We start from the raw sequence: 26702 nt of genomic DNA on the forward strand, positions 1-26702 counted from the left end.
ACTCGGCTCTTGAACCTTCTGGTTATAGCTAGAATGGGGAGACATGAAACAATCCCCAAAGGAAAGAACAAGATGAGTCACCAAGAAAGGAACTAAATGAAATGAAGGCATACAATGTCAGAAAAAGAATCCAGAGTAATGGTCATATAGTTCATGAACCGGATCAACAACCTATGGAAAAATCAGGAAAAAATCAAAAGTGATATAGCTACACACAAAAATGTGATGGAATGTTTCAACAGTAGTCTAGGAGAAGCGAAGGACCGAATAGTGCGTTCACAAGCCCAATCTGAACAGCAACTGGAGAAAAAAATTAAAAAGCGGGAGAAGAGCCTAAGGGAGCTTTGGGACAAGATAAAATGAAGTAACATACATATGATAGGGCTGCCATAAGGACAAGAAGAGCAGCAAGGATTAGATAATCTATTTGAAGAAATAATGACAGAAAACTTCCCTGATATGGGGAAGAAAAAAGTCAAATAAATACAGAGAGTCCAAGCAAGATGAACCCGAAAAAGCCCACATCAAGACATGTCATAATTACAATGGCAAACATTAAAAACAAAGAGAGAATCTTAAAGGTTGCATGAGGGAGATAGAGAGTTACCTACAAAAAATTCCCCATCAGATTATCAAATAATTCTTCAACAGAAACATATTAGGCCAAAAGGGAATGGAAGGAAGTATATAAAGTGATGCAAAGTAAGGGACAGAATCTAAAAATACTCTATCCAGCAAGGCTATAAATCAAAATTGAAGGGAAAATCAGGAACTTTGCAGACAAAAAGAGCCTTAGGGAGTTTATCACTACCAAGCCAACAATGCAAGAAATGCTAAAGGCAATGCTGTAAAAAGAAATAGAAAAGGGGGAAAGAACACAGGCATAAAGAATAGAAATGGTTAAAACAAGTACCTATCAATAATATTAAATGTAAATGGATTAAATGCTCCAGTCAAAAGTCATCGAGTGACTGAATGGATAAGAAAACACGACCCATATATATGCTATCTATAAGAGACCCACCTCAGAACAAGGGACTCAGACTGAAAGTGAAGGGATGAAAAAATATCATTCAGTCAAATGGAAATGAAAAAAAAAATCTTGGGTAACAATATTTATATCTGACAAAATAGACCTTGAAGTGAAGGCCATAATAAGAGATAAGGAAAGCCACTTCATAATTCTAAAGGGATAGACACAACAAGAGGATATAACTCCAATAAACATATATGCACCAAATGCAGGAGCACTCAAATATGTAAAACAAAAAAACTTCTGGAAGATAGCAGGGGAGAGATAGACAGCAATACAATCATAGTAGAGACTTCAATTTCATCACTGGATAAAGCCTCTAGACAAAAAATCAGCAAAGAAACAGCAATCCTAAATGACTTACTAGATCAGATGGACTTAATTGACATCTTCAGAACGTTCCACCCCAGAGCTACAGAATATACATTCTTCTCAAGCGCATATGGGATATTATCAAAGATAGACCACATATTGGGACACAGGCACAGTCTCTCCAAATTCAAAAAATTAACCCCTAGAGTGCCTGGGAGCCCTATCACGCTCCTCCTGCAGTGTCACTATTAGATGCTAGTAGTTCACTCTTTATGTGGGAAAAAAAATTTAAAAACCTTAACTCAAAATGCCTTGGCAATTTTAGCATAGTTCCTAGGATATTGGTTGTCACTCAAAGGGTTAAAATCATATCAAGCATCTTCTCTGATCACAATGGCATAATCCTATATAATAAAAGGCTAATAGGCAAATTGTCTCCTTGGGAGTTAAAACAACCAGGAGTTTGACCACTTGCTATGGTGTGCACTGACCATGAGGGGGCAGTGCAGAATGAAGGAAGGTCCCAGCCAGCATGCAGAATCTGAGGGAAGGAAGGCTGCAGCCAGCAGCCAGCAGCTGGGGGAAGGAAGGCCCTGGCAGGCAGCCAGCAGCCAGAAGGAAAGCCCCAGCCAGCACCTGGAAGGTCCTGATTGGCCCTGATTGCAGGGCAGGCCTAGTGACCCTATCCATGCACACATTTTGTGCACCAGGTCTCTAGTATTAGAAATAAACTACACTAAAAACAATCCAAAAAATTCAAACACTTGGAGGCTGAATAGCATATTACTAAACAATGATTGGGTTACCAAAGAGATCAAAGAAGAAATAAAAAACATCCTGGAAACAAATCACAATAAAAACACTATACAAAATCTATGGGACACAGTGAAAGCAGTCCTGAGAGGGAAATTCATAACATTACAGGCCTACTTCAAAAATGAACAAACAAGAAAAAATGATAATAAACCATCTAACTCTGCAACATGAAGAATTAGAAAGAGAGCAACAGAAAAAGCCCAAAGTGAGCAGAAGGAAGAATCAGAGTGAAAATAAATGACATAGGACCAAAAAAAAAAAAAAAAAATACAAAAGATCAATGAAACCAAGAGCTGGTTCCTTGAAAGGATAAACAAGATTGATGAACCTCTAGCCAGGTTCACAAAGAAGCAAAGAGAGAGGACTCATACAACCAAAATCAGAAATGAAAGAGGCTAAATAACAACAGACCCCACAGAAAAATGAAGACTCATAAAAAATTACTATGAGCAGCTCTATTCCAACAAACTAGTCAACTTAGAAGAAATGGACATATTCCTAGAAAAGTATGACCTTCCAAAACTCAATCAGGAAGAATAAAAAAAACCGATAGGCCAATAACTCTGGAGGAAATTGAAACAATGATAATAAAAAAGGAAACTTCCAACAAACAAAAGCCCTGGACTAGATGGATTCACAGGGGAGTTTTATCAAACATTCAAAGAAGAGCAAAAACCTATTTTCCTCAAACTATTCCAAAAATTCATGAGTAGGAAACACTCCCAAGCTCTCTCTATGAAGCCAGAATTACCTGAATCCCAAAACCAGATAATGACAATACAAAGAGCCCTAATTGGTTTGGCTCAGTGGATAGAGCATCGGCCTGCAGACTGAAGGGTCCCAGGTTTGATTCTGGTCAAGCGCAGGTACCTTGCTTGCAGGCATATCCCCAGTATGGGGTGTTCAAGAGGCAGATGATTGATGTTTCTCTCTCATCAATGTTTCTAACTCTCTATCCCTTTCTCTTCCTCTCTGTAAAAAAAAAAAAATCAACAAAATATATTTAAAAAAAGACAATACAAAGAAAGAGAATTACAGGCCAATATCCTTCATGAATATAGATGCCAAAAATCTCAACAAAATTCTAGCAAATTGAGTCTGGCATTACATTAGAAAGATCATACACTATGGCCAAGTGCGATTTATTCTGAGGATGCCAGGATAGTATAATATCTGAAAATCAATAAACATGATACATCACATAAAAAATTGAGATATAAAAACCATATAATCATATCAATTGATGCAGAAAAGCATTTGACAAAATTCAACACCCTTTCTTGATGAAAACCCTCAGCAAGGTGGGAATAGAAGGATCATACCTCAACATAATAAAAGCCACATATGACAAACAAACAGCCAACATCATACTCAATGGGCAAAAACCATTTCTTCTAAGAACAGGAATAAGACAGGGATGCCCACTCTCACCACTCCTGTTCGACATAGTACTGGAAGTGGTAGCCAAAACAATCAGACAAGAAGAAATAAAAGGCATCCAAATTGAAAAAGAAGAAGTAACAAATTGGAAAAATCTAAGTAACAAAATAAATTGATGAATGGAGTGAATACAGAGACATGGAAGCATGGAACAGAGTGCAGAATCTCAGAGGCAAGTCAGGGGAGGAAAGGTGGTGGGTAATCAACCAAGGATCTTGTGTGCGTATATGCATAACCCATAGACACAGACCATGGGCAGTGAGGGCCTGGGGCTGGGGGGTAGGGTGGGCTGGTGGGGGTTTGTTCCCCCATTAACTCCCACCAGCCCACCCTACCCTATGTAATACTTTTAACCATAAATAATTATTTTAAAAAATAAAAGATCTGCTCTACAATGGAAAGGGAAATTGTACCTCTGTAATCCTATATAATAAAAGCCTAATATGCTAAGTGTCCAGTTGACAGGTCGGCCATTCAACCAATCAAAGCATAATATGCTAATGATATACTAAGGCCACTCAACTGCTTGTTATGACATGCACTGACCACCGGGGGCAGACCTCCGACTGGTAGCTTAGCTTGCTGCTGGAGTCCAGCAGATCAGGACTGAGTGAGAAGGGCCAGACATGCTCTGGAGCCCTCCCACGGTCCCTCCCTGGCTGGCCAACCTCCCGCATTACTCCCCGCCCTGATCATGTACTGTGCACCAGTGGGGTCCCTCGTCCTGGCCTGTGCCCTCTTGCAATCCGGGACCCCTCGGGGGATGTCAAAGAGCTGGTTTCGGCCTTATTCCGCAGGCCAGGCTGAGGGACCCCACTGGTGCATGAATTTGTGCACTGGGCCTCTAGTATCTAATAATAGCAGTAGTTTGTTTAATGACTTCTCTGTAGTAGTCACTCTTCTAAATATTTTGACATAGTGTCTGATTTAATTCTCATAAGAACTCAGAGGTAGATATCATTGTTTTACATATGCAGAACCAATCCCAGGTAGATTAAGTAGTTTGTCCCAGAATTACAGTTTGCAAATTGTTAAGCCAGGACTTGAACCCTGGTTGTACTGTAGCCAATTTTGATATTCTTTCCAGTCTGTTACACTGGCATTACTAAACTAATCTTAGAACCTGGTAAAAACAATTCTTTAGCGATACTATTGAACTTTTGAATACCTTTCTTCCATATTTTCTCTACTCTAATATTCACCCCATCTTCTGTAAAAACATTTGATTTGATTTGATCTATCTTTTGAGAAAATCTACATTTGAGGGTCTCATTTTGGTTGTTCTTGTAGTTTCCTTTATTCCTAGGCCATATATCAACCATGGTCCAAATGAGCCCTTTCCATCAATTGCTATTAATATATAAACTGGGAATTGTTGAAAAGTGTAAACTTTAAACTTTACTGAGTCATATAAACAGGTGTCAGGGCAAGTAAAGGACTCCTGAAGTATGAAAGTTGTAGAATGGATATCTAATGACAGCATTGAATACATAGCTTAATAATAAATTCTTCTCCATAATTTATCATGTTTAAAAGTCTCAGTAATTGCATTTAATATATGTACAGTTGACTCTTGAACAAACCAAACTTGAATTGCATGGATCCACTTATGTGCAGATTTCAATAAATACTATTAATATATTTTATCTTCCTTATGATTTCTTAATAACATTTCTTTATATCTAGCTTACTTTATTATAAAATACAGTTTATAGTACATATAACATACAAAATTTTTGTTAATTGAGTATGTTATCAGAAAGGCTTCCAGTCAATAGTAGGCTATAGAAGTAGTTAAATTTGGAGAAAGTCGAAAGTTTTACATGGACTTTTGACTGTTCAGTGGATCAGTGTCCCTAACCTATGCATTGTTCAAGGCTCAACTCTACTTCAAAATAAACTTAATCTTTACATTTTTTGTAGACTATAACTCACTACTTTTATCTCTAGGTAAATAAATTATAATAATTATACTTTGACACTTGTAGAATAAAATATCTTTGACTATTATGAACATGTTAATCTAATCTGGAAGGAGAAGCTTTATATTATTCTTAGGTTTAACCTACATAAAAAAAATACATCTACAAATATGCATATATACAATGTGCATACGCACGCACACACACACACACACACACACACACACACACACACACACACCTGGGAATTTATTTACAAATTGTAAATGAAAAAAAAGATTTTCAATAGTGATTGAGTGAACTTGATTAAAGGAGAATAGATGATTTTTTAAAAAATTTTACTTTGATATTTTTAATTTAGAGAATTTTGTATATTTTTGTGTATTTTTCTGTTTGTTTACAGAAAAAAAATGTACTATTTTCAAAAGTTCATAACTTTACTTAATTCTTATGTTTCTTAGATAAAAGTTAATGCATTCTATGTCTCTTACGGGCTTGTGGTATAAAGCTTTTAAAATGGTCATTCATTCTGTTAAAAATACACTGCTTTAAAACAAATATGTATTTTTTTAGTGTATAATGAATAGACTATCTTTTACTTTGAAATAAAATATTTACCAATTTGTGGTATATTTTTGTATTCTGTAAAATATTGCCAAAGATATATTCTTGGAAAATTGACTTTGCTTTATAACTGAAGCCAATGAGCTTATACCTCTATTTATTGAATGTGGAAAAAAAATGTATTCATGTCCAGCATCTTGCTCTAGGTGTGTCATCATTCATGGACAGAAGAAGAATATGTGATGACCGTATGTGATCATCAAACCTCAGCCCTCTGTTACTGGTCTATCACTCTTATCCTTGGCAAAACCTTGTCTGACAATGTTCCCAAACAGCTTGCAGCAGTTAATCAACTCTAGTCAGCTCTTTTACACATCTCCCTGAGCTCTGCAGTCTCTAAAGTACATTTGTCTGCCAGTGGGTTTCTGGAGAAAGCATCTGCAATAATAAACATTTTCCCAGGAACATATGCTGCATGCAGCTTAAACCTATCAGGCATCACAGAAATCTCTTGCACCTTAAGGGAATTAACACAGATTTGATTTTGCTAAAGGAGATAAACTTGATACTTTGAAAGAATGCCAAACAAGCAGAAAATTGCAGCAGATGTGCTCACATCTCAATATTAGTGTAAGTGTATTTCTAATCTTTTGTAGAATAAAATACTCAAACAACAACTGTACATATATTATCGCTATTAACGTGTCACATAATTCTGATGATATTTCTTTACTGAATTATTATAAGGCTTGAATTATTATAAGCCTTATTATTATAAGCCTTACCATAACTCCAATGATGACTAGTGACTATATATAATAATATGATTTTTCAAGCAAATTGGCTTGGAGATGCACAATGTCAAAGACAATATTATCAACTTGGTGTTTGATTTCCCTTGGATTTCCATCCACCTTTTTTTTTTCTTTATTGATTAAGGTATTACATATGTGTCCTTATTCCCCCATTGCCCCCCACTCCCCGCACTCATGCCCTCACCCCACTGGTGTCTGTGCCCATTAGTTATGCTTATATGCATGCATACAAGTCCTTTGATTGATCTCTCCCCCTTACCCCCACTCTCCCCTACCTTCCCTCTGTTGTTTGACGGTCTGATTGATGCTTTTTGTGTCTCTAGTTCTGTTTTTGTTCATCAGTTTATGTTGTTCATTATATTCCCCAAATGAGTGAGATCATATGATATTTACCTTTCTCTGACTAACTTATTTTGTTTAGCGTAATGCTCTCCAGGTCCATCCATGCTGTTGCAAATGGTAGGAGTTCCTTCATTTTTACAGCAATATAGTATTCCATTGTGTAGATGTACCACAGTTTTTTAATCCCCTCATCTGCTGATGGGCACTTATGCTGTTTCCAAATCTTAGCTATCTCAAGGCCATATATCAAGCTGTATTATAAAGCCACTGTTCTCAAAACTGCCTGGTACTGGCACAAGAACGGACATATAGACCAATAGAATAGAACAGAGAACTCAGAAATTGACCCAAACCACTACGCTCAATTAATATTTCACAAAGGAGGCAAAAGCACACCATGGAGTCAACACTGTCTCTTCAATAAATGGTGTTGGAAAAATTGGACAGATACATGCAAAAAAGAAAACTAGACCACCAACATACAGCATACACAAAAATAAACTCAAAATGGATAAAGGACTTAAACATAAGATGGGAAACCATAAAAATCTTAGAGGAATCCACAGGCAGCAAAATCTCAGGCACATGCCAAAGCAATATCTTCACCAATACAGCTCCTGGGGCAATGGAAACTAAAGAGAAAATAAACAAATGGGACTACATCAAAATAAAAACCTTCCGCACAGCAAAAGAAACTATCAGCAAAACAACAACTAAGCGCACTGCATGGGAGAACATATCTTCCAATGTTATCTCTGATAAGGGTTTAATCTCCAACATTTACAGGGAACTCATACAACTTAACAAAAGTAAGATAAACAACCCAATCAAAAAAATGGGGAGAGAAACCAAGATGGTGGCATAGGTAAACACCGGAGTTTGCTGCCTCGAACAACCACTTCAAAAATACAACTAAAAGATGGGATGGACATCATCCAGAACCACAGGAAGGCTGGCTGAGTGGAAATTCTACAACTAGAAGGAAAGAGAAAAGCATACCAAGACTCAGAGGAGGTGCAGTACGGAAGTAAAATACTAAGGTGTGGAGGTGCATTCGGAGCGGGCTGGCGGCCGAGGGTGCGGTTGTCATTTTAAATTGGGAGGGAGTCTCAGGCTCTGAGCTCCAGTTCCAGGCGAGTCTCTAGGGACCCAGACTCATACGGGAGAAGCGGAACTGTCTGGCATCGGTCGGAACTCGAGGGAAGCTTTCTCTCCAAGGGGCTTGCAGCGATTACCTGGACACTGAGAAGCAGAGCCTCTGAGGGTAAGACTGAGAGCAGCCATAGCTGCTAGCCCTGCCCTATTGATCCCGTGGGACCCGCCCCACCCAAGCCCTGCAGGGAGGCTTTTGCTGGATAGCCTTAAGCAAAAGCGAGATTAGCACCTCCCTAGAGATCCAGGAGCCAGGAAACCCAGAGGTCAGAGTGGGGCCATCCAGTTTGCAGCTCCATGGAACCATAAAGGACACACTCAGGGGGCAGACTCAGTGAGCACCAAAGCCCCATCAAAGCAAGTCTAGCCCCAGAGGGGTGTCTCCAGAACAGAAGTTCTCCCACTGCAGACACAGCTGATTCTCACAGCCAATTGGCCTGGAGGTCAATTCCTGCCAGTGATACCTACAGCAATCAAGGCTTAACTACAACAAGACTGTGCACAAAGCCCACAAGAGGGTGCACCAAGGGTGTCCTCCTCAGGTAATTGGGGAGGCTGAACCACTGGGTCCTAGAGGACACTCAGCACAGAAAACCACTTTATCAACACAGGGAAACTTAAAAAATGCCGAGACAAGAAAAAGGACACAAATGACAGAAATGGAGGAAAGAAAACTACTGGATATAAAGTTCAAAACCACACTTTTAAGGTTTTTCAAGAATTTTCTAGAAACTGCTGATAAATTTAATGAGATCTACAAGAAATCTAATGAGACCCTCAAGGTTGTGATAAAGGACCAACTAGAAATTAAGCATACACTGACTGAAATAAAGAATATTATACAGACTCCCAACAGCAGACTAGAGGATTGCAAGAATCAAGTCAAAGATTTGAAATATGAAGAAGCAAAAAACACCCAACCAGAAAAACAAAATGAAAAAAGAATCCAGAAATACGAAGATAGTGTAAGGAGCCTCTGGGACAGCTTCAAGCGTACCAACATCCGAATTATAGGGGTGCCAGAAGAAGAGAGAGAGCAGATATTGAAAACCTATTTGAAGTAATAATGACAGAAAACTTCTCCTACCTGGTGAAAGAAATAGACTTACAAGTCCAGGAAGCACTAAGAACCCCAAACAAAAGGAATTTAAAGAGGACCACACCAAAACACATCATAATTAAAATGCCAAGAGCAAAAGACAATGAGATAATCTTAAAAGCAGCAAGAGAAAGTCAGTTACCTACAAGGGAGTACCCATACGACTGTCATCTGATTTCTCAACAGAAACTTTGCAGGCCAGAAGGGAGTGGCAAGAAATATTCAAGGTGATGAATGCCAAGAACCTACAACCAAGATTACTTTATCCAGCAAAGCTATCATTCAGAATCGAAGGTCAGATAAAGAGCTTCACAGATAAGGAAAAGCTAAAGGAGTTCATCACCACCAAACCAGTATTATATGAAATGCTGAAAGGTATCGTTTAAGAAGAGGAAGAAGAAGAAAAAGGTAAAAATACAAATTATGAACAACAAATACACATCTATAAACAAGTGAATCTGAAAATCAAGTGAATAATCTGATGAACCGAATGAACTGGTGATTATAATAGAATCAGGGGCATAGGAAGGGAATGGACTGGCTATTCTTGGGGGGAAAAGGGGTGAGAGGGATGCAGGAAGAGACTGGACAAAAATCGTTTACCTATGGATGAGGACAGTCGATGGGGAGTGAGGGAGGAGGGTGGGGTGGGAACTGGGTGGAGGGGAGTCATCGGGGAAAAAAAGAGGAACAAATGTAATAATCTGAACAATAAAGATTTAATTAATAAAAAAAATGGGCAACGGAGCTAAATAGATACTTTTTGAAAGAGGGTATACAGAGGCCAAGAGATATATGAAAATATGCTCAAAGTCACTAATCATCCAAGAGATGCAAATCAAAACGACAGTGAGGTATCATCTCACACCTGTTAGAATGGCTATCATCAACAAATCAACAAATGACAAGTGTTGGTGAGGATGTGGAGAAAAAGGAACCCTCTTGCCCTGCTATTTGGAATGCAGACTAGTACAGCCACTATTGGAAAGAGTATGGAGTTTCCTCAAAAAAGTAAAAATGGAACTCCCATTTGACCCAGTGTTCCCACTTCTAGGAATATATCCCAAGAAACTAGAAACACCAGTCAGAAAGGATATATGCATCCCTATGTTCATAGCAGCATAATGTACAATACCTAAGATTTGGAAATATCTATCGACCTTTTGATATTCAGTGGAAAACACTGAACTCTAAGATCATTTTAGAAGCCTCTCTTCAGGTATAACAACTTTTTCCCCTTCTATGCATATGCTACAGTTGTGTGCTTATCTGGTTTTGGTACATAGCCTGGTGCTTTTTGTCAACATTTTTTGTCTTGCCAATTAGGTTGAAGAATGTTTGGGTGAAAGGGTCTAGGTTTTATGTTTTCTATGTGCCTTGATTTTAGCACGTACTCAATAAATATTCTTTAATTAAATATCTCTAGGTGTCAAGACATACATATTAGACAAAGATCAATTTGCTGATACTTTGAGAAATGAGGATAAATGTGCTCTTGTTACTCTGTCAAATAAAGGAAACTAAAAGTGGTAATAAATGTAAACATTAATTTCTTCCCTCAAAGTAGAAATAAATAAAATAAAAAATTATAATTTGATGTTTCCTAATACTATTCTTAATTCAGTAAGTTATTTGTTGAAGTCTTTCAACCTTGGTTGAAAAGCAAGAAATCACATTTGTATTCATATCGAGGGGAAATATATAGAAATAGAGAAATAAAAAGCACCTGACTTAAATAATCTAGACCAGGAGGGAGGCTGCCTGGTGGAGGGTGACCTGACTGCCACACTTGGTTCTCTGGATTGGAAGATGAGACATAAAGGCTGTGGTCTGGGTCTGAAGCTCCAGGAAGAAAACCAGGTAGGCCTCTACTTCCTTGGTTCTGTGCATCTACAAGAGAATGAAAAACCCAGATTACATTTAAATTCAGACAGACCATTACATTTAGTCTTTCTTATAATGTTTGTTACTTCTTAATTCAGTGGATATATTCTCTTCTGCTGCCCTTTACTTCATTTTTTTTTTGGGGGGGGGGTGCTTTTTTATTGTCTAAAATTTTACATGTGTCGCCTTTTTCCCAGATTGACCTCCCACCACTCCATTTACACCCACTGGCCCGGTGTCTGTGTCCATTGGTTATGCTAATATGCATGCATACAAGTCCTTTGTTTGATCTCTAACTCCCCCACCTCCTTTGCCATTTGTCTCTGGATCTATTTTTGTTCATCAGTTTATGGTGATCATTATATCCCACATATGAGTGAGATCATGTGATATTTATCTTTCTCCGACTGGCTTTTTTTTGGCTTAGCATAATGTTCTCCAGGTCTATCCATGCTGTTGCAAATGGTAAAAGTTCCTTCTTTTTTATAGAGGCGTAGTATTCCATTGTGTAGATGTACCACAGTTTTTCAATCCACTCATCTGCTAATGGGCACTTAGGTTGTTTCCAAATCTTAGCTATTGTAAATTGTGCTGCTGTGAACACAGGGATGCATACATCCTTTCTGATTGGTGTTTCTGGTTTCTTGGGATATAGTCCTAGGAGTGGGATTACTGGGTCAAAAGGGAATTCCATTTTTAACTTTTTGAGGAAACTCCATACTGTTCTGCACAGTGCCTGCACCAGTCTGCATTCCCACCAGCAGTGCACAAGTGTTCCTTTTTCTCCACATCCTCTCCAGCACTTGTTGTTTGTTGATGATAGCCATTCTGACAGGTATGAAATGATATCTCATTGTTGTTTTGATTTGCATCTCTTGGATGATCAGTGACTTTGAGCATGTTTTCATATATCTCTCAGCAAGAAAAGTGTCTTCTTTCAAAAGTGTTCATTTAAGTTCTTTGCCCATATTTTGATTGAATTGCTTATCTTCCTTTTGTTAAGTTTTATGAGTTCCCTCTAAATTTTGGAGATTAAACCCTTATATGAAATAGCATTGGCAAATATGTTCTCCCAGTCAGTGGGCTTTACTTCATTTTTCCTTTTCACTGTCACTACTATTTGCACCTCAAAACAGAGAAAATGAATGTAGAAGATTGCTACCAGTAGCTGTGAGAAAAAATGGATAATTGGGGCAAAGTACATGATTTTTTAAAATATATTTTTTGAAGGCCCTAAAGACTTCTGTTCAAAGAGCTAAAAAATTATAAACTACAAAATAAAAGGAAATGGTAAAAGGAACCAAGTATTCTCTACTCGTAAAAGGATAACCTTAGATATAGGTTTTGAATCATATTATAACTTTCAAGGCACATTCTCTCTTCCCCAAATATTATGAGGGTGTCTCATAATTTGAAGATTACTTTGTGTCCTTATCAATCATGCTGTGATGACTAAATTTAATTCGTAATTCTTATCCTTTAGCCAGCCCCTGAACCACCTGGAGACCTTGTGATAACAAGATTTCTGGACCTCACTCCAGAGTTTCTGATTTAGTAGTTGGGGTGGGGCTTGAGAATTTGCATTTTTAATAGGCTCCCAGGTAAGCTAATGCTGCTTGTCCGATGATATACTTTGAGAACTAATTGTTTAATTCTATATACTATGAGAATATTCATAATTAATTTATGGGCTTCTTAAGAACAACATAATATCTAATCCTACCTAATAAAAGAGTAATATGCAAATTAACCATCACTCCCTCACTCTGTCACTCCCTCACTCCATCATAAAGATGGCAGTGGCCATGGAGCTGGAGCAAGCAGGAGGCTTAGGTTGCCCCCGGCAATGGAGGAAGCCAAGCTTCCCGCCTGCACTGGCCAGACCTGGGCTCTGCTCAAGGTTACAAAGTTTCAATTATAGAAGATAAATAAATCCCAGATACCTGCTTACAGCTGGCGTGGCCTCTGCTCAAGGAGGGGCTGGGAACCTGGGTTGCCAGAGGCAACCCAGGCTTCAAGCTGGAACAAGGCTACAAAGTTTCAATTATAGAAGTTAAATAAATCCCAGATACCTGCTTCCAGCCCACAGGCGTGGCCAGCCTGAAAATGGCCATCAGCCCCTCACCCAGGCTGGCCAGGCATACCAGTGGGACCCCCCCACCCTGAAGGGGATGTGGCCAGCCTGCAAGTAGCCATCAGCCCCTCACCCAGGCTGGCCACACCCCCATGGGGTGAGGGTCCCCACTGGGGGGCTTGACCAGCCTGAAAACAGCCATCAGCCCCTCACCCAGGCTGGCCAGGCACCCCAGTGGGACCCCCATCCTGATTCGGGACACCCTTCAGGGAAAACCAGCTAGCCCTCACCCATGCACCAGGACTCTATCCTATATAAGAGAAGGGTAATATGCAAATTGACCCTAACAGCAGAATGACTGGGAATTACTGGTCACTATGACACACACTGACCACCAGGGGGCAGACGCTCAATGCAGGGTGGGCAGTGCGCTCCCACAGGGGAGCTCTGCTCAGCCACAAGCCAGGCTGATGGTGCTGGCGGGAGCCTCTTCTGCCTCTTCAGCAGTGCTAAGGATGTCCGACTGCAGCGCCTGGTGCACAAAAATTTGTGCACGGGGGAGGGGGTGTTCCTCAGCCTGGCCTGCACCCTCTGCAATCTGGGACCCCTCAAAGGATATCCTACTGCTGGTTTACAGGGATTGGGCCCAAATCAGCAGTCAGACATCCCTCTCGCAATCTGGGACTGCTGGCTCCTAACTGCTCACCTGCCTGCCTGCCTGCCTGCTTGCCTGATTGCCCCTAACCACTCTGCCTGCTGGCTTGCTTGCCCCCAACTGCCCCCCGTGCCAGTGTGCTCATCCCCAACTGCCTCCCCTGCCAGCCTGCCAACCCCCAACTGCCCGCCCTGCTGACCTGCTCACCCCCACCTTCCCTTCCCACTGGCCTGCTCACCCCCCCCGCCCCCCTGCTGTCCTAATCACCTCCAACTGACCCCCACTGATGACCTGCTTGCCCCCAACTGGCCCCTCTGCTGGTTTGCTTAACCCCAATGGCCCCGCCCCCCACCAGCCTGATCATCCACAACTGCCCTACCCTCTTGGCCTCTAACTGCCTCTGCCTAGGCCCTGCCACCATGGCTTTGTCCAGAATGTCCAGAAGGTCTCCTAGAAGGTCTCCCAGTCTTAATTAGCATATTACCCTTTTATTAGTATAGATTAGCTTAGGTCTCAGTATCTTGTATAAAAGCTTTAAAATTAAAAAAATATATTTTTTATTGATTTAAAGAGAGAGACACATAAATTTGTTATTCCACCTATTGATGCATTCCTTGATTGATTCATGTATGTGCCTTGATTGGGGATTGAATTTGAAACCTTGGTATCTGGAAGACAAACTAAACTACCCGGCCAGGACTAAAAATTTTTTCTTTCACAATATAAATCACTTTGTAGCTCACCTAAGATAAAATAATTACAGATTTCTATAATGTTTGGATTTTTTTAGAGAATAACCTGTTTTTTTATATTATTGCCAGGTAAAAATGTTGCTATTTCAATGATCTCTTAGATTGAAATTTAGAGATTGCTATTTCTCCTGTATTAATCTGGAGCCTGTGTCAAATTGTGCATAAGTCCTAATAAGTGCATACAAAAGCATTCTTCTTTGTTAAAGAATAGAAATAATTCTTTCTATGATTATTTTTCCTTTTTCTTTTCATATGACTGCCATTTGGATACCTTCCTCAATAGATACCAATTTTTTAAAAAATTTATCAGTGTTTTTATTTCTCATATTTATTAATCCATTAATTAACAAGTTATCACATGTGCATTCATTTAGTTTATCAATACTATGCAGTTTTAGAATGAGTGTAGGTGTGGATTAAGTTTCATGACCCTTCACATATTAGAGGGGCCATTATAAAGACAAATAATTCAGACTATTCTAAAGACAGATGAATAGAAAGGACAAAGAAAATGTTTCTGGTTTACTATAAGAAAGAAATTTGTTCCATTTGCACAAAGATTTGAACAAGTATTCTCATACATAAACTAAAGTTAGAGTGACATCTATATAATAATTCACAATAAATTAGAATGATCTTTCTTCAGCATTGATCCTCAAATTCATATAAGTTGTGCATGTGGAGGGGGTGTTTTCTGAATCTTTTAAATCTCTAAAAAATAAATTTGGAAAAGGACTGAATTGCCCTTGGAGTTACTAAGTTCCTCATTATTAAGAGAATTCAACTTTAGCCAGGATGAGCACGTAGGGATTTTTTAAAAATCACAAAAAACTGGTGAATATACGCATCAAAGAAATGGTCTTTTGAACACTGACATAAACTGTTTCTAGTAATGGGAGGTCATTAAGGCTCTGTGTAGGTGTGGCGTTAAAGAGGAACAATAGCAGATTATTCCTTTATTTATTTATTTATTTATTTATCCTTAAGATAACAAAAATAGACAAAGATGGATGTTTGTACTGCTCTGTGGCATTTAGAATTTAGACAAGCTTCAGGGTTAAGACCATATGGAAACAAACTTTTCATTTGGCCCTACTAAAATAGAGCTCCCTACCTGTAGCATAGCAATTTGCTTCCCACAAGGACCCCATTCTGAACTTCTCTCAGATCTGGGCAGACACAGAGGATAGAAGCTTTAGAACTAATTCCTCTTCCACTTGAGAAGGAGCCTGAATGGGACCCTAAGTGGTAACCTGAGAGGAAGACTACATATAGTACATCAGATTTGGGAGAGGAGTTAATGGTTAGTGTAGTAATAACTGCTGAAAAATAACAGGCAACAAACATCTTTTCTTCAGTATTAGTGCCAAAGCACTGTTGCCATTGACTTTCAGAGAAACACACAGGCAAAATCATGATCTAGGGACAACTAGTTCATGATGATAAAATTAAGAATAGAGCTTTTTGGGAGTTAAGGTACATGGCTAGTGACTGGAAATGGAACTTTATGAGGTACTAGAAATGTTCTATATCTTGATCTTAGTGGTAGTTACACAAGCTCATCTTATTTAAAAACCATACATACAGATTAAGTTGGATGCTCATCATGTACTTTACTGTTCTCATGTTATCCTTTAATTAAAAAAACACGTGTGGGAATCAATTTCTAATAATAGCTGGTAGAAGATTATTAGATTCTCTCTGTCGATGTTACTACTAAAAAAGATTAGCAAATTACTCTAATTTTATCATGTAATCTATGTCTGCTGTAACAAAAAGTAGTAGGTTATTGAATGTCTGTCAAGTGGCTCTGCAGTCCTGACCCAGGTCTGTATAGTTTCTTAGACATCACAGCAGGCCCAGGGGAATTAATACACATGAACCCACAGCAGATCATGTCCAAAGTGTTAATTCATTAGTAGCTCCAGTAGCTGGAGACTGTTAGGGTCCCTATTCTGAGATCACTTGCTTCATCTTCTGGGATTTCAGTTCACATTGGAGCAGCCTTTAAAGCAGCGGTTCTCAACCTGTTGGTAGCGACCCCCTTGGGGTCGGATGACTCTTTCACAGGGGTTGCCTAAGACCATCGGAAAACACATATATAATTACATATTGTTTACAGTAGCAAAATTACAGTTATGAAGTAGCAATGAAAATAATTTTATGGTTGGGGGTCACCACAACATGAGGAACTGTATTAAAGGGTCGCAGCATTAGGAAGGTTGAGAACCAGTGCTTTAGAGAGATCTCTTATCAGGTTTGATCATCCTGGAAAATCCATTTTTCTCAAACTTAAAACAAAGTTTCATACCAACCTGTTATTAAATTGTGTTTATTTACACTAACAGGGGGCTTCAGACTACACAAATATTTTTTCAGTTCTAATGACGTCTAGTATTCAGACTGTCCTTTGATTTAGTGGTGCCAATTGAACTGCCTACAAAATGTGTGAAATGTCCAATAAGCCTGTATTCCTTGGGAAAATTATAATTGCCTATATAGTTTCACTGGCCAGAAAATATTCATATTACAAATAATGTCTTTAAATGTATCTGAAGAAAACTGTCCACAAAAATGTTTAAGTAAATAATGATGATAATTCAACTTGCCACCTCAAACATGATTTCTAAATCAAAAGAATGCTTCATTTTTATTCCCTTTAAGCAGTTTAGGGACTCTAACAGATGTTTTACCCACTCCACAGGTTATTTTGAGTTGGTTGCAGGAATTTTAGTTTTCCAGCAGAAGTTTTACCTCTAAGTTTAGTGTTGAGCACTTATCATTAATGAACTTCACTGCTTTCTTGGTAGGTTAATCATATTCTGATCACAGTATTGCTTTCTAGTCACATTTTTCTTCAAAGACTCAGACCACCAGATAAAGAAGAAACTCCTTTGAATTTCCATCTGGCTTTGAATTTCTATCTACTATTTTAAAAATGTATAACTAGCTCATAAATATTTCAAGTACTCTGTAACTCTTTACCTTCCAGGCTATAGTTTTATAACTCTTATTTTATAAAGTGATGAAGTGTTTCGAACGAAGTGTTAGTGCTAGTCTTAAATGAAAGAAAAGACCTGCCAAGATTTTTTTGTCTTCAATATAAAAATGAAGCACATATATTAAAATGAATGATTTTGATGTCTCAAGCCTATATTTCACAATTCGTTTGAGCTTTCCCAATAATACTCAGGAACTGGTATACATTAAATGTTGATGAAAAATAAAAAGTTACATTGCTTGTTCCATATTAAATAGCATCCGGTGTGTATTTTGATGAAAGAAGCAAAGAAGCATACACATTTCTTTGAATGGGTCATTAATTTAATTTAGGATATTTTAAATTGGCAGACTCTAATACCCTACGATTAACTAGGTTATGTTTCCACCAATTATTAATCATAGTTATTCATGATAAAACTTTTTATTATAGCTTAGAGTTTAATGACTTGTTCTGATGATGGAATGAAAGCACATTGCAATTTCATTTGTTTTTATAATCTCACAAGTGTTTTTAGTAAGGATGCTATTCATTACCTTAAAAAACAATGATATCTCTTGTCTTTTTGAGAAGTTCTTTAAAGTAAGAAAAGTTAGACAACACTAATGATATTTATACAATTTTAGGGATTTGAGGAAACACTTACCAGCTCCCTCCTCCAGTACCTAATTAACCTGCTTGCTTAATTTAGTTATTATATATAAAATTTACTATCAAAGACATTTTGAAAGAATTTCTGCTTTGTAATTCAGAAATATTTAGTTCTAGTCCATTAAATTTTTAAGATTTACTGATAACACATGTTGAATTCATTATAATAAATGATATATCACCTATTTTCAACAACATATAGAAATTTTTTAAACACTGAACTGTACTTTAACACTTTTTAACTTATGTGTGAAAAGTTTTCTTCAAATCCCTTTAAACTTGGAAGATCAACCTATTCTTGTGTTTGGCATTAAATATTTCCATTCTGAATTTTGCTATGAAGCTTTTCTTATTAATTCACTATTATATTCATTATAGCTAAGACATTGTTTATAGCTTAACTTTCACATTCTATCAGATAGTGTGTTTTTATTTACTTAATGCAATATGCTCCTTGAAGTTAAAATTTAAAAAATTAAAGTATCAATCTCTAGATTTTGAGTCATAATATGAAGAAAAATTTATTAGCTGGCTATATTACTCTTACCTTTAGAGGCCATGAATATTTCTGAGTCACGTCTTCAAAGATAGCCAGGTGAAAAGAAAAGGTTTTTCTTGTTGCAGCAAAGAGAGGAAACATGGCATGAATAAAACTTCAGAAGGTGTCTGTCTGCTCCATGTCAACTTACAAATAACAGAGAAAGGGAATGCTTCATTCAGCCTCCAGAGAGCTGTATTTTATCACTTCTAACAAGAGGGGAAGACGAAGCTACCAACAAAGGTAAACTCTACTCAGAAACCATCACATTACTTGGTGGTTGAAGGAAAAAATTAAAAATAATGAAAACCAAAAAGGAAAATATATAACACTCATTTTAAAAGTCTTGTTTCCACTTAGTTGTTTTTGTGTTCCTTGGAGTATATACTTTTGCTTTCACTATACATTAGACATTCTATTTTCCTGGTTGCTATAAATCTCCTGTGCCAGAGTCATGATAAAATATTCTATCATGTATAACTTTCTGATAGTTCTAAGTACAATATTTTATATTTTGAAAATGTTTGAACATAAACTTTCTTATTTTTCTTTCGAGATTTCTACCTACTCTCTCCCACAAAACAAATAAAAAGAACATGTATTCCCTCCTATTTATGTACATAAATAAATCTTTATTTTCATTTTTAATTGAATTTGATGAATCGGAGACATTTGGGAATACAAACCTTCGATAACCTTGCAGTTCATTGGAACATACAGGTGATATTTAGCTGCACTGCATACAGCAGGGGAAAAAGCACTGAAACCTGGCAGCTCACATTTCTAAATGCAGCTGATCAGGTGAACATGGAAATTTTGCTCACCAAGTCAATTGCCCTGGATGGCACAATTTGCAAAAGTTGAAGTTGCTTATATATTACATTATCAGCAATAATCTCTACTTCCAAAAATAGTTAAGCAGCATGAGAAAGCATAAAGAATGATGAAAACTTATAAAGTCAACCTCACAGGTTGTAGATAGCCAAAAGTTTAGGTTCTTCTTATTTGGCAAAGAGAGATTTCTTTTTATTATTGTTGTTTGGAAGTGTTCAGGATTAAAAAGAGTTGAGATTATTTGAATTGCAGGAAAGATATATAAACATGATTGGCATTTTTAAATTAAATTATCTGTTTGCTACATTTCTTAATGTTTGTCATGAGCATTTGGAAACACTTTACTCTAAAAAAAAAACCCCTAAATTGTTGTCAACACTATCAAACTTGGTATTTTAAATTATGGTCATAATTGACAAGTTAATTTTTACTTTCTCTAAAGCACCAATTTGAAAATAAAAAATAAAAGACTAAGTGAATTAAGCATATATATTGACCTGTACAAAGCCAACCATCTATGTATTTGTATTGGCCATATGACTAACTGATAGACTCTGAATATTTAGCTGCAACAGAGACTTTCCAGGCCATCTAACTTGGTAAAGTTTCTACCCATTTCTTTTTTCACGCTTTCCCCCTCAGTTCTGCTAAAGACCCAGCAGATACCAACCTGAGGTTTCATCTCCTCTTCCCTACACTCTTTTCTGTTTGCCAGCCTTTTTCTAGGTCATACTCACAAACCTTCCTTAATAGATTTCTCAGATGTTCATGTGTCCTGTTAATGTGCGCTTCTGTAGCCAGGCAATGTTTCTCCAGGAGCTGGCCTCACCTCCTCTCCTGCTGCTGTTGCTGCTGCCCTTCACCTTCACGGTACACTCAGTCCTCCTCTCCAAACATCTCCCACCTCCAAGAAAGAATCAGTATCATCATTTATCACTCAAAATGGTCACAGCATCCTCATCTCCCTCTATGAAGCCCTTGGCTTTTTCAAACAGCATCAGTATCAGTTTCACTCTGCCATCAGGTTGCAGGTTTCTGCTCTGCTCCCTTGATTCCAGGAAATATAGCAATACAAATATGTTTAACAGACATAACCCAAGGCTTGAAGGTAACATAATGGGAATGCAGTACAAGAAAAAAGACTTACAAGTGAATATCAGCACAGATGGGTCTCAGGAAATTAGCTCCCTCTCTCACCTGAGCCTCTGCTCTGCTGCTTGGCATGCTCATTCCTCAGGATGTTCTGCTTTGCCTGTCCTTGTCCCTCATGAAGGAGGGGCCTCTGTATTCTCACTGTCTTCCGTTATTGCCAAGAGGAAATAAAAAAAAACAAACAATCACATCATAACCTCACCACCATTGCGCCCTGCCCATGGCCTTTTTTGTAGGGCAGGCTATCACTAGTTTTGAAGGTCTGTTCATTCAATATTACATCATTAAACAGAACTTCCTTATTATTTGACTAGTGGCCCAGTGCATGAAATTCGTGCGGGGGGGGGGGGGGAATTCCCTCAGCCCAGCCTGCACCCTCTCTAATCCAGGAACCCTTGGGAGACATCCGACTGCTGGTTTAGGCCCCATCCCTGGGATCCCCCTAACTGGCATCCGGACATCCCTCTTCCAATCTGGGACCACTGGCTCCTAACTGCTCACCTGCCTGCTGACCTGATCTCCCTAACTGCTCTCCCCTGCCAGCCTGATTGTCCTAACTGCTCTCCCCTGCCGGCCTGATCGCCCCTAACCGCCTCTGCCTCTGCCCCGCCACCATGGCTTTGTCTAAAAGGACATCCAGAAAGTTGTCTGGAAGTTGTTTTGTCTAATTAGCACATTACCCTTTTATTAGTATAGATTGATTTCAGAGAGGGAGGGAGATAGAAACATCAATGATGAGAGAGAATCATTGACTGACTGCCTCCTGCACGCCCTACACTGGGGATCAAACCCATAACCCAGGCATGTGCCATACCAGGAATTGAACTCTGGGCCCTTCAGTCCTCAGGCAGAGGCTCTATCCATTGAGCAACACTGGCCATGGATACACTTTCCCTTTCCACTGGGACGTGTTCTGTTTGCTGGAGCTGAAACACTGAAGTTGTCTTACTGGGGCAGAGTGGGGTGCAGTGGGTTGGAGTAGGTGAAGCCCCCTGAAAGATGCAGAGGGGCCTTGTTTAACAGCCAGACTGTTTCATGGCTGTGCTGCCTCGCAGTTGAATGGCCACACTGTTGGGCTGTGCTACTGTCAATGGGAGTTTACACAACTGAACTGTCTGCAGGGATAGCTTCCTCCTCACCACACTCCCAACCTGGGGGTTCCTCTTAGGGTTGAAGGGACACTGACCACCCTTGGTTGGTAGCCCAATCGGCCACTTTGGAAAGAGAAGTGGGGAATCCTGATTTTACTTGAATGCTCCAATTTCTTAAGTTGGCAACTAATGCGAACTTCAGATGTTTGGGCCAAACAAGAGAGGTGGTCAGGTCTGGTGTCCAGGCCACTGGGCGGCACTGGGCTCAGCCCAGCTGTAAAGGGACCTAGGCGTCTGGGCAGGTGAAGGGGTTGGGAGTATGCTTGGGCAATTCCGATGTCACCCCACTTGGTTTTTTGTTTTTTTCCCCCACTGATCACAATTTATTATAATCTGTTGGCAGCATAGGTAGATATTAGTTACCAGAACTATGTCTTCATAGAAGTGGACAGTATGTAGCCATTCTATGGGGAACTGTGTGCACTTAAGCATCAGCATGATCTTTCAGTTTCTTTTTCTTTTGTTAATGAAAATAAGCTTTATTACATCAAGTAATAAATACATACAAAGATGCAAACACTATTAGTCACTGTCTTCCAGATGTTTGGATTCACTGATGGGAAAGGCGGAACTGAAATGTACATACATCCTTAGGGGAAATTTCAGGGGTCCTCGTCAGGCGAGATTCAATAAATTGCTCTTTCTTCTGTATTTATAACTTGTGCATTTTAAAGATTGACTTCAAAGTACTAATAGTCATGCAAATGCTTAAGCAAAAAAAAAGAAAAGTTACATTGAAAAGAACTTATACTGTGTGGTGAATGGGCACTGGCTACTAAAGCGCTGCCTCAGGACTCACTGAAACAAACCCTCAGACTTGGATCAGCTCAGAAGATAAACATAAAGAACCATGTGAGTAACAGAAATGTATCCAGAAGAGAAACACGTATCTGGGAGGCCAACTACAGTTTGCTGTGATAGGTAACTGACATGCATCATGTAAGTAAATGCTTTAAAAAAACACACAAAATGCCCTGGGTAGTTCCTAACTAACATGTAAATCTAATAACTGCAAAAATCTCTTCTCCATCTCAGCGATGGGAGGTTCAGAGCCTGATGAACCATGGGAGGGGCACGGGGAGGAGAAACCAAGCTGTTACCATTTTGAAACCAAGTTTCATATGAAGGGGGTTGCAAGCATGAGCTGTCACTTCTTGGAAGAAGAGGGAAAGCCTTTCACGCTGACTTAGGGGCTAGGACCTGGTGTTCTGCTCCATCTCGGCCAAGCACTCCCGAACCGGCCCTGTTGTGTGGATGATGCCTCGTTTCAGTCTCTCCATCGCACTCTTACTGCCCATGTACCTGAGTCAGATCTCCTTCCCTAGTTCTTCGATGATGACCAGCAGCTCAGCATATTTGCTGTAGGGCACCTGGCTGTTCTCTGTTCCCTGCGTGTTAGAGATGCTGGTCTTAGTCACTCAGCAGCTGGTGGTACTGGGAAGACGTTGCCATGCTGGTGGAAGGCCAGTGAACACTCCCAGAGGCCTTGATGGAGGTGGCGGGCATGTGCATGGTCAAGTTTGGTTTGTAAGACATCCCCCCCCGCCCCCCGCCTCCCGCTGCGCGGTGCAGGCCCCATGAGATGGCATCGGCAGCGGTGGCGGTGAGGCCAGGCTGTGGCGAGGTAGGCCTGGGGTCTGTGTGCCTGTCTGTGCGCCTGCCCAGCTCCCACACACTTTTTGTTGTTGGCAGCTCAGGCGCACTGGCAAATATGGCTGTCCCCTCACCCTGACACTGCTGCAGTATCATGATCTTTCAGTTTCTTGATGTTCTGCTTGTGCTGCTCAACTTCTTTCTGCAGACGCTCAAATCTCCTTTTTATGATGAGTGATCTCTTCTTCATGTTGTTTCTTCAAGGCTTCCAGCTGTTCTTTAATGCGCTCTGAGAAGTATCCTTCCTCTTCAGCCGTCTCTTTTTTTTGTGAAGGTCCCAATGGCTTCCCTGATTGCGCCTGCCTTGGAGCTGGCTTGCATGGCCCTCACACCCCACACTTCAAGATGCAGATGTGCCACTGACGCAGAGACTGCCCTTGTTGTCAGTGCCTCGCAATTCTGGACCACCCCACTTAGTTTTAAATGCAAACCTGCCTTGGACAAGACTTGAAGGTCTTTTTTCCATGGCGATCATGGGGTAGCAGGCCAGCCGGCAACCCGGCCCCGAGGGTCCGGGGGTGCCGGCTGGCCTGCGCCTTGGTTCTCTCTGCTCCCCATCGCCATGGTGATCACCGGGAAGCAGGCCAGCCGGAATCCCCAGTCCAGGGGGTCGGGGGTGCTGGCTGGCCTGCTGGGCTCTCTCTGCTCCCGATCGCCATGGCGATCATGGGGAAGCAGGCCAGCTGGGGCTCTCTCTGCCTCCGATCACCATGGCATTCACAGGGAAGCAGGCCAGCCGGCACCCCCAGGGGTTCTGGGGGTGGCGGCTGGCCTGTGCAGCAGCTCTCTCTGCCTCCAATCCACAATGCAATCACCGATCACTGGCCGCCTTTGCCCACCCCCCTCCTCTTGCCTGCCACCTGGGTTTCTGATCCCTTTCACCTCCCAGCATTGCAGCTACTATGCAAATTAACCACCATCTTTGTTGGCAGTTAACCGCCATCTTGGCTGGCAGTTAATTTGCATATCCCATTAGCCAATGGGAAGGGTAGCGAAGTTATGGTTAATTACCATGTTTCTCTATTATTAGATAGGATTATTTAACAGCTAGATATTTGAATTAAATTTTCATGACAGAAAGACTCACCAATTTAGTCTTTTTTAGTACAAAGGAAGAGGCTGCTAGTTTATTTAAATCTAGAGTGATGCCTGTTATAAAACAAAAAAAGAATAGCAATGTGTTCCAGTTTGCATTTTCTGGGGCAAGGATGGGGAATGGAGCAAAATGTTAGCCTAAAGGTCAGGGACAGGACTAAGAACCAAAGACTGGGATGAACTAGTCTTAGGAATATTTGCATAGTTTTATGGTTAGTCTGCCCTTGGTTTTACTATAAAATCGTGTGTTCCTAAAAATCATGTATACATATACATACATATATAAATATATATATGTCCATATATAATCAAATATATATGTCCATATATAATCAAATATATATGGAATGGGAGAGAATTATTTATTTTTCTTGAGTTATATAAATATTATTTTGGTAAAATTCTAAAAAACATTTTATTCACTTGAAATTACATTTTTAAAAATTCATGGTAATGGTGGAAGGGAAAATGGCGGAGGTATAAACGGACGTGTCCGGTGCCTTGTCCTGGAGCAGATAAGGGTGAGCAGCTGAAACGGGTAACATGCAGCCCGAATAGGCAGAGGATTTTCAGCTGAGAGACTGTCTGCAGCTAGGAAAGACAGAGAACCCCCAGGAAAAAAAAGGACGGTTGGAGACTGCGGCTGAAGCCTCTTGTGGTGCGCCAGCTAAGCAGCGGAGACTGCGCCATTTTGGGTGGTTGTTGCCGGCATCCAGAGACCAGCTACTAACCTGGAAACAAGGGATCTCAAGCAGCGTGACTGCGTGAACTCAGACGAGCACTGCTTCTTCTCACGTAAAGGTTGGACATCCCCTAAAGGTGCAGTTTGCAGTTCGGGTTGGAGGGAGGACCGAGCTCGCGCGCACATAGGGCGGAATCTGCACCCCACAGAGTCTGCAGCCATTGGGACCAGCGTGACCCGCGAGTGGGGAAGGGGCCCCACAGGGGTGCTGGCAGAAGGGAACGCGAAAAATGAGCCCATAGCTGGACTGGATGTAAAGGAGCAGCCTTGGACTTTGCCAATCTGCTGGCTGCTTGGTGCCAGGGGCGAGTGGGCGCACGGAGACTGTGCGCAGACCTGGAAGGTGGAGGCTTGCGAATTTGCACAGAGTATCAGGCTCCTGTTACAGTTCCCCTTAGATCCGTGCATTTGATTATTAAACCCAGTGCATGGGATTCCCCAGTTGGGGTCATTCGCAGAGCCTGTAGGGGAAAGTTCTTTTTGGGGAGCCTGGGAAACAGCAGGCAGTGGCAAGGAACCAGCTCTGGGCAGTGGTATTTCCCAAATTAGTTCCAAATACCATAGAGGGAAAAAAAAAAAAAAAACCCCTACTGAAAGAGAGGACTTATAGCCTCGGAGGTCAATCCAGACACACTGCCACCCAGAGGGAGAGCCACGAACTGTCTCTTCTGTGATCACAAATAAAGACAGTCTGGTAAACAAATACAACCTGCCTTAAAATCAGGTCTGTGGTTTACTGCACGAAGGACAGTGTATCACAGGGAAGTTCAACACTCCCGTGAATGCCTGGCAGGACTAAGGTGTGCCAAAAAGAAGAGTGGAAGATCTGAAGCACCTTCACTTCTGAAAATATATATATATATAAATATATATATATATATATATATATATATATATATATATATATTTAATTCTTTTTTCACCATTTCATTAAGAACCTATTTTATTATTTTTTTATTTTTTATTTTTTTCATGACTTGATTTTACCTTTTTAATTACTACATTTTTTTAACCAGTATTATTGC

The 26702-nt window shown here is 40.0% G+C and overlaps 1 protein-coding gene and 1 pseudogene across 1 annotated transcript in view; both read right to left on the reverse strand.

Moving 5' to 3' along the window:
• The window catches only part of PLSCR5 (phospholipid scramblase family member 5), a 34996-nt gene extending 15924 nt beyond the window's left edge, over positions 1-19072 (reverse strand). The window contains exons 1-2 of the mRNA XM_036348492.1: positions 19060-19072; positions 11222-11385 (exon numbers count right to left, since the gene is read on the reverse strand). Of these exons, the coding sequence (XP_036204385.1) occupies positions 11222-11385; positions 19060-19072 (177 nt within the window). The remainder of the gene's footprint in view (positions 1-11221; positions 11386-19059) is intronic.
• Positions 19073-23380: 4308 nt separating this feature from the next.
• LOC118675301 lies at positions 23381-23723 on the reverse strand (annotated as a pseudogene).
• Positions 23724-26702: the final 2979 nt, after the last annotated feature.

This window comes from Myotis myotis, unplaced genomic scaffold, assembly GCF_014108235.1.
Source record: "Myotis myotis isolate mMyoMyo1 unplaced genomic scaffold, mMyoMyo1.p scaffold_m19_p_2, whole genome shotgun sequence".
In the NCBI taxonomy this organism is placed as follows: domain Eukaryota; kingdom Metazoa; phylum Chordata; class Mammalia; order Chiroptera; family Vespertilionidae; genus Myotis; species Myotis myotis.